Source organism: Pollachius pollachius (assembly GCF_949987615.1).
Source record: "Pollachius pollachius genome assembly, chromosome: 9".
Taxonomy (NCBI): domain Eukaryota; kingdom Metazoa; phylum Chordata; class Actinopteri; order Gadiformes; family Gadidae; genus Pollachius; species Pollachius pollachius.
Window position 1 is genome coordinate 12,644,945 of NC_136942.1, and position 8,861 is coordinate 12,653,805.

At 40.1% G+C, this 8,861-nt stretch overlaps 2 protein-coding genes across 2 annotated transcripts in view; one reads left to right on the forward strand and one right to left on the reverse strand.

Annotated features, from left to right (window-relative positions):
• ric8a (RIC8 guanine nucleotide exchange factor A) overlaps positions 1 to 6,970 on the reverse strand; it is a gene marked incomplete at both ends in the record, with an annotated part of 10,931 nt that extends 3,961 nt beyond the window's left edge. The window contains 9 exons of the mRNA XM_079743857.1: positions 489 to 583; positions 1,779 to 1,966; positions 2,278 to 2,377; positions 2,719 to 2,799; positions 2,934 to 3,073; positions 3,282 to 3,465; positions 3,739 to 3,756; positions 4,217 to 4,264; positions 6,881 to 6,970. Of these exons, the coding sequence (XP_079599983.1) occupies positions 489 to 583; positions 1,779 to 1,966; positions 2,278 to 2,377; positions 2,719 to 2,799; positions 2,934 to 3,073; positions 3,282 to 3,465; positions 3,739 to 3,756; positions 4,217 to 4,264; positions 6,881 to 6,970 (944 nt within the window). The remainder of the gene's footprint in view (positions 1 to 488; positions 584 to 1,778; positions 1,967 to 2,277; positions 2,378 to 2,718; positions 2,800 to 2,933; positions 3,074 to 3,281; positions 3,466 to 3,738; positions 3,757 to 4,216; positions 4,265 to 6,880) is intronic.
• An 828-nt stretch (positions 6,971 to 7,798) lies between these two features.
• On the forward strand, positions 7,799 to 8,861 carry LOC307080190 (protein PML-like; the record flags this gene model as incomplete). Its single annotated transcript, XM_079742828.1, has 2 exons — positions 7,799 to 7,865; positions 8,038 to 8,861. The coding sequence occupies 2 exons, from the start codon at positions 7,799 to 7,801 to the stop codon at positions 8,652 to 8,654; spliced, it is 684 nt and encodes a 227-aa protein (XP_079598954.1). The 3' UTR covers positions 8,655 to 8,861.

Below are 8,861 nucleotides of genomic sequence, written 5' to 3' on the forward strand. Positions count from 1 at the left end.
GAGTAGCGATTGGATGCAAAGGAATGAGCAATGTTCCTCCCTTGGTTTCATTTTGGTCCTAAGCACTACCTAGGTGGCTGCAGAAGAAGCATTTAGCAGCTAGAGTTTAGAACCAAGATGGTCTCTAGATGAGTAAGGCCAATGGGAAGGATGCAATTAAAAGAGGAATAACATTTAACACTTCTTTCAGGCTGATAGTTAGTTAGTAATAGGACTGTATGTACACCCAAAATCATATGATTACACGTGTGGACATAATTTTGGAATCAGAAGCCGATTTTTTACTTTAGTTGGATACAGGTCAATCAGTATCTCTCTTGCACTAGCCAGGGTGTTTATTTCTCGTGGGGTTCTTGTCCATTTGAGAGCTTGACATTAGAGTTACCTTGTGTTCCCTTATGTACAATCTAACACAAACCACAAATGTGTTACAAGAAGTTGAGAATCCAGATTCAGTAGGAGCATGCTGGGTGCGTGAGGGTGCCCACCTGTGGAGCTCTTCTGTGCGTTCCTCTCCCTCTGCACAGCTCATGAGACAGTGCCTCAGTATGGCTCCCAGGTGCCTGTACTCTGCAGCGTCCTCCTACATATGCACGCACAAACACCTCACTGATTTACATTTATGATACATTTCCATGGACGAGTTATAGTTGCCTTAAGCTCATAGTGTAATTCCTCAAGGCCAAGTCTTATTTCAGTGTATAGATTTTTATCATAATCGTTCAAATATTACACAAAGATTTAGCCAACTGACTATGTGCCAGCAGGTGGAGGCCTTACTTCATGTTATATATTCAATGAGTTGCAATGTTAGAAGGCAATATTGGCAAATACCCAGAAACCCATTAGGAGCCCAAATTCAGTGTTATTTTTGTTACGTTGTCTCTGTAAAATATGAGGCATCATCTGCTACTTCCAACAATAAAAGCTTTCCCAGAGTGGTAGTTATCTATCAAGCCTTTGTCCACGCCGCTCACACATAGTCCTTTGGAACCAAACACGTCAGTTTTCACTTTTTTCTCCTTCTTGAGTTCTCTTTCTAAATCAGGGATTTACATAACCTTTAGGCTGGGGTGGGGCATTTGTTTTCAGAAGCAGTTTTTCACATTTGTTAAATTATCTTTACATCCAGACAGCAATCAATAAATCAAATGCTCAATTCAATGATTGGATTGCCAACGTGCCAGTCTCCCTACCTTACAGGCTACCTGTGCTGCTCTGCCAGTGCATGACTGGAGTCTACCACAATGAGAGACAGACCTACTGCTGAAGCTAGCGAGCTACCCACTTATGTGTTTGGGGCATTGGCTTGGGAATTTTGCAAGGTTTTTGGTTGGATACTTTCAAAATCTAGCTTACTCTCGCTGGTTTCTCAAAATTGCATACCCTAGCTTTGTTGACATACTGAACTGCCTTGCACTGTATTTATATTTATATTGAAATCTTAAATCTCTGACTGTATATTGACTGCACTGATATTGCACCATTTCTAACCTCTCTTAAATTGTTATTGTATATTCTTTTTTGCAAATTAGTATATTATATTGTATTGTTGTACTGTATACATAACAGTATATTTATATTTTGTACTGTTCTTTCTGTTTTGTGTTTTCTTTTATATATTAACAATAGGTTATGTGAGTGTTGTATTTTGAGAGCAAAGGGTTAACCAAAGTCAAATTCCTTGTTTGTTACGCAAACCTGGCCAATAAAGCTGAATCTGAATCTGAATACCAGGTTAAATAAAGTTTAAATAAAAATAAAACATCCATAATCACCTCGTCGACCTCGCTCTTCGCAGTGTTGAAGGTGATGTTGAACAGAATCTTTAGGATCTCCATGGCTCGCTCTGTCTGCTCTCTGCTGAGAGGAGGAAGCTCTTCTGGAGGAACGCCTTCTGAGCCCGCCCGGGCACTCTCAAAGGTATCAGGCCAACACAATCCTAATGTGGCGTCCAACTGGTTACCTGTAAGGAGAGCGAATATTCAATATTGTCTTACACACACACACACACACACACACACACACACACACACACACACACACACACACACACACACACACACACACACACACACACACACACACACACACACACTAACTAGACTAAAACCAAACACACAGTACAGGTTATGTTTTCATGATTGTATGAAATGTGTGCAAAGTGAACCATTTCTAACTGACTCCTACACGTAATTTATGGGCTATAGAGTTAACTGCAAGGCAATGTCAGTAATGAAAAATGGTGAACCCTGATGTGTGAGGTAGACTGGTTACCGAGGAGGCTGATGCCATGTAGCTCTTTGGCCAGCTGGGCTCTGACGTCCACTCTAAGAGCCGTGAGCAGAAAGGTGAGACGCAGGTCAAAGAAACGGACCTGTGCAGGGAGGGAACATTAAATGTTGATATATATTTTGTTGAGAGATGAACAGAAAATATATTTTTGTTGAGATAAAGTGACATAAAATAGATATAACTTCTGACTGAATGTGATAAGAGATTATTTAAATCATAAAGAAGATAAAGAAACAATTGTGCAATTGTAAAATTGCAATGCATTTTATAAAATTGTGGACATAAGTTTGCATCTCGTATATCAGTCCTATTGAAACCAAAATCATCCCTTCAGCAATCCACTGGCCACACCGTACACTCATCTATTCCTAGAAACCAGGAGTGATGCTTGTCTTTTTATTGTGTTGCGTGTACCATCCATACCTCGTGGGTCCATGTGGGATCGTGACACTGTTTAAGTCTCTCCGCAATGCCTTTCATGAGCTGTAGCTCTTCCGCTACCACCTAATAAGAAATGGATTCAGAATCTGTGTAGATTGTACTTCTTTTTACACAAAGTCACGAGTGCTGTTTAAATGGATGTTTTGACTAAAGTCAAGGTTTAAAGAGAACAAACAGAGGAACAGAAAGAGATGGACCTGTGCAGTGTGATTGTGCAGCAGGATGTTGCAGAGGGACTTGAGCGCCTCCACGATTACTTCCACATCTGGGTTTTCCGACGCATTGTTTGGCGACTTTGTTTCTCCCACAGACACATTTGGCCCTTCCTCTGCACCTCCTTTGGAGAGTTCAAAAACATAGAAAAACAATTCTTATTAAATTTGTATGGTTATTTCCTGGCGGAAATCAAAATCTTGAATTTAAATATCAAGCGGCACATAGAGTAGGCCCAGTACAGTTCAAATTTCTATAATAAGTGGAAAAAATTGAAATAAATACATTCAATTCATTCAAAATAAATACTAAATAAATATATATTATTTTACCTTGTCCCATCTCTGCAGTGCCGATGCCAGCTATGGCCGCCAGGGTGGCCATGGCAGAGTGGTTGACGAAGGGCCCCAGGCAGTGCTTGTCCCGGGACAGAATGCGCACAGTCTCCACACACGCCAGCTGACAGGAAGGCTGCAGCTCCCTGATCAGGAAGCCAAGCACCAGCTCCCCAAGACGCTGAAGACAAACGCACTATCCATTCACTGTGCTATGATGTTAGCTATGTGTTTCTGCAGCGGGTACTGGACTTCAATCATTTCTCCTCTATAGTCACTTTCAGTCAAATAATACTGATGTCCAAATCGAACTCATCTAACTCTAACTCATGCCTTTTTCCCACATTGCTACTCTTATTTGACATCTTCATGTTTAATAATCATTAAAGAAAAATGTATTTTCAGAAATAAACTGCAGTCTATGAGTTCTAACAAGTTGCTTCTACATCAGTACCTCTGATAGCTTTCCTTCCTGGAGTCCCAGAAGGCACAGGGACAAAAATGATCCAACACGGGTAGGGTGTAAAGGAATTATAACCAGAAAATCTTTGACTTGTATGCTAAGTAGGAGTGGACAGATAACGATAGTATATATTATGAATCTAGCTAATATGTCATATTGAGAAGAAAAGTAGCAATAGATGATTCATGCAGTGTCATGTTAGAGAGTGTCTTATTGAAGAATGAAGAATTATTGGTGTTCTCCAAGTGCTAAGTATTCTCCATACATCCTGCAATTTTTGTTAATCAATTGCAGTGGTTAAATTGTTAAATTGTATCAGCCTAGTGTTTAAATTCATGGAAGTCTATCGTAATGAAAACATCTGGATATGAATCTTTAGAATATGCAATGTGTAATGTGTACTATTTGTATACCTTTTTCTTTTACTCCAAAACTTCTAATTCCTTTTTTTAACAGTTAATATACACACCTCTCGTTCTGACTCCCCATCCTTGTTGAATGCGAAGCACTGGCTATTCTGTTGAAGAGGCAATCAGAGACATAAGGGAAGAGGGGAATGGGTGATGAAGGATTTAACTGAAAGGGATAATGCTGGGCGGGTGTAATTTTGAACAGGACTTTAAAACACAACTGTAGAACATGTATCTTAATATAAATCATCAATAAATCATAAATCATCCTCCGCCATCTTCCACTCTCTCCCGCTTTCTTAATGTGTTGCCTATTGTTGTGGTGTTGTTTATTTTTTCCGTTTTGTTTGATTGTCTGTACAGTCTGTATGTATTCCTATCTTATTTGTAAAGCGTCTTTGAGTATTTAGAAAAGCGCTATAAAAAACGGATCAATTATTATTATTATTATTATTATTATTATTATTATTATTATTATTATTATTATCTGTTACACTAGTATGTGGAACCATTTTGTACGTGGAAATAAATAAAAAAATAGTAAAAAGGGAGCTAATTGCTGCATGTACTTTTTAGCTGACCCATGAACCTCCGGAGGAAAAGGGCATCACAGCTCGACATTCAAAGCCTTTATTTGTAAAGTCATCAAAATAGTTTATGATACTCATACTGACAATATCGCCAAATGTACAGTCTTTAAAATAAAATGAATCTGTAAGAAATCGGTAATATTGTGTTATGCAAAGGGTAAAAAAGTTGAAAATCAAACTAGCGGTAGTTTGGGTAGGTTGTTTTGTTTCCAGTTGATACTGCGGTTATTATACCTTAATTTTGCGGTAATTTTCACAGCACTAGTGCGTGCGTGCATGCAATGGAAGAATCATTCTAAGCTTGCTTCAGAGATGAGCTAGGAGCCTTTTAGATAGAGTGGATATTTAACTGATCCACAGCAGTCTATTTGTGTATACACAAAGCATTCAATCCTTTTGGTTAATCCACTGCCACAAAGCTAAAAGAGGAGTGTGTTTAACTCGGCTACTAATCGTTAGCTAGCCTCTGGACAGCTCGTCTAGTCTGCTTTAAGACCTTAAAGTGGTGATCTCAAAGAACTGATTCAAATTTTCATTTAAATAAATATGAGTCACGGATCGGAACAATCTGATTGGTCGAGCGATCTGATTGGTCTGATTGGTATTCATCAAATCGCACCAGATCGTTAGAACATTGAATCGAATCGCATCGAATCGTTCCATATTCATATCGTCCCTGAATCGTATCGTAGCGCATGTATCTGGATAGTATCGGATCGTCCTATAAAGGAGAGATACACACCCCTAGTACATACATCTACGTATGTTTGAGAGAGTGCGAAGACATATGGTTATTATTTATTTCGTGAAGGCAAAGCAATATGAGTTGGAAGTCAGTCGAATCGTCAGTCAAATTTTAAAGTCGAATTTTGGTGTTTCCATCACCGTTTACTGATTCGATACTTCAGAATTCGCATAAAAGCAGGAGGATGGAAACGCAGCTACTGTCTCTGTAGACCAGACCTACAGAGCGGCTGTTACCCCGGCTGCAACAGCACTTGTGAAATAGGCCTACTAGCTAAATCGCCAGAATTGGACATTTTGGTGGATAGAGCAAGTCGTTAAATAGCGGGAACTGCTGTCCGTGTGCGCATTTCCTGCCAAATGCACGTAATGCCGCACCCAAATGAACGCCTCTGCCTGTATATATGTAGGATTTAGATTTAGATATTAGATACAGCATTTCGATTGCGATATAAAGATTTAGATTTATATGCAAGATTTAGACTTGGATATAATATGTAGGCTATATTTAGGCTTAGGATATAGATGTAGATTTAGGATTTCGATTTAAAAAGAAAGATTTAGATATAAAATGTAGATTTAGATTCATTCATTCTAATTAATCAGATATATGTGGAAAAAGTGACCTGAAAATTGCAAAGCCTTTTGTAGGAATGTTTATTTGCTCAATCTAGGGGAAATGAAAGACAGCTCCACCTTCATCTTGAACAAGGGAAGCACTTTTTTCAGCGGAAAAAGTTTACAAACGGCACCACATACGACGTCACGTGAGGTCTTCGTGTAAGGTGCAGGGATGAAGCTGGGTTTTGCAGGGATGCATTAGGTGTTGTCTACTGCTTAATTAGTTCAATTCGAATACAGAGGCCGAAAAACCAATAACGACGCTTGTGGTAGGAACGGATACCTGGAGTAGGCTAACTGTACCATGACTTCATGAGATCTAGCCTAATCAATTGTATATTATAGCCAATACATGGAATCCACGACCAAACCAGGGGGACAAATGCCTGACGTGCCTGCTCCTCGTTTATAGCCTAAGATCATCATTAGTAAAGTGCATCAGCCCAACACCTGAGAAGCCATACTATGTGCAGGAGATTAATCACCGTTGCATTCAAATCAGTGGTGATGCCGTTGACATAAAAAAAATACACAAAGTAACGCCGGACTAGTGCTAGAAATATTATGGCCCACCTAACTGCGCTTACATTCGAACGTTTCAGAATAGATTGGGCCAGACGACATAAAATAGCCCTGCATTGAAAGCGAGTTATTGTAAAATAAGCGATAGGCATATTGCGTGTAGATAGCAATTCAGCTGCGATAAGGTAGGAAACAAAAACAGATTTAACAGACAGCTAGTAGACCTACATAAACAGTGATGTTTACCTCCTTGTTATATATCTGCAGGGCAACCAATGCAAGGTCTTGATCACCGGTCTCCAGTTGATCTATAATGGAATTTAAATCCATTGTCATCGTTGTTCGGTGTGCTGAATCGCTATTCTTTAATCATTTATCTCAGGAGGACGTCATTTATGCCGGCGAACATGAACTGTCAGGCTAGTAATCCTTGAAAACTCAAGAGCCTGGGGATTGAAGCGATTAACAGATGCTTTTACCATCGCTTTAAGCCTACCTACCTTGGCCGATGCAAAGCCTAGCGGGAGTTGTAGTTTTATTAAGACGAAGAGGTCCTTTCAACTTCCAAAATAAATATCCGCACAAATCAATAATTTAATGTATGATACTTGTATTCGTCTTTATCTAATTATTACTAAACTTGGCTGTAATGACTGGTATAGACGAACTGAATTTACTAAACAAGCACGATAAGAAAACGTATGGGCTCGTCCGGGATTTGAACCCGGGACCTCTCGCACCCAAAGCGAGAATCATACCCCTAGACCAACGAGCCATTGAAGACAATCTTCGTCATCTTAAAAGTAGTATTGACAAAAATAAGTAGTTAGTTGAATAACCTGTTGTCTTGTCGTATCTTGAAATAACACAATTTCAGAAATAACATTTGAATGGGGTAGGCATACTTGGAAGTAATTAGTGTGAGTTAGTTGATAGTTATTATTTATTAATCTTTTATTTTAGTCGGAGAGGGCAGCTAGCTTGCGTCATATCAATATGGCACAAAGGAGAACGGCTTTAACCGCACATGCGCAGATAAATACTCGCTATTATCAACACGCGGAGGAATTGAATTGAATCTAATACTCTTTTTCACACTAAATGCAAATGCCAAATATAATGCTCCATCAAAGCCCTGAACTAAAACTATCGTTTGAGAAATCGATGGAGGCTGAACTTAGTAACGCAAACCGTTCGTTGGCTTTCTTTGACCTGGAAACAACTGGACTTGGTGAGAATATTGACCCTCAATCTTGTACCATTAACGACAAACCGTTTGATTGAATCAGCGTTTTTGTGTGTGCGTGTGTGTGTGTGTGTGTGTGTGTGTGTGTGTGTGTGTGTGTGTGTGTGTGTGTGTGTGTGTGTGTGTGTGTGTGTGTGTGTGTGTGTTGTATCGGCAGGTCATGCGTGTGAAATAGTCCAGTTAGCAGCCGTGAGCGGATGTAACTCCATCAACTTGTACACCGTGCCCAGGTGTCGAATGCAGAGCCGTGCGGCCAAAGTAACCGGTTTCAGGGTCCGCAGACACAGATTGTTCCTCAATCGCCAACCAGTGCTCACAAATTCTCTAAAGGATGTAGTCCTGTCATTTATGGCCTTTCTCCGCATGCTTGGACGTCCTATACTTATTGGGCACAATATTCGCCGCTTTGATTGCCCGGTACTTCTCAGGGCACTGGACGAACTCGACCTCAGAGTTGAATTCCAGTCAATAATTACCGGGTGCTTGGACACTCTTCCACTTGCAAGGGACATTTGCAAGGACAATGGTTACAAGAGTTTTAGACAAGAAAACCTGGTTCGGGAGCTTTTGGGGGTGGACTACGACGCACACAACGCACTAGAAGACGTTCGGTCATTGCAAGCACTTTACGGGGCGCTTCAGCCTACATCGCAACTGATAAGTAGACATTTCTTCACACTGGAGGCCGTTGTCAAACCCAAGCAACCAGTTTCAGAGCCAGTGGCAGCGGACTTATATGGTGTAGAAATAGTTCCCTCTGTTTTGAGCACTTGAGACGGGTAGCAACCTAGGACCCCGGGATAGCTATTTGTTGAAAAGCTTTGTCCGTCTAACTAACATTTCCACAAAGAAGTGAATACACCAATGAGATCGATGAGGGATACTTTTCCCCAAATTTGACCCTTGGCAGTGTTGAGGAAATTCCTGCTACAGGGGCATTATAATTGTTCTTCTGTTATAGCTTTCGAAATAGTTGGAATA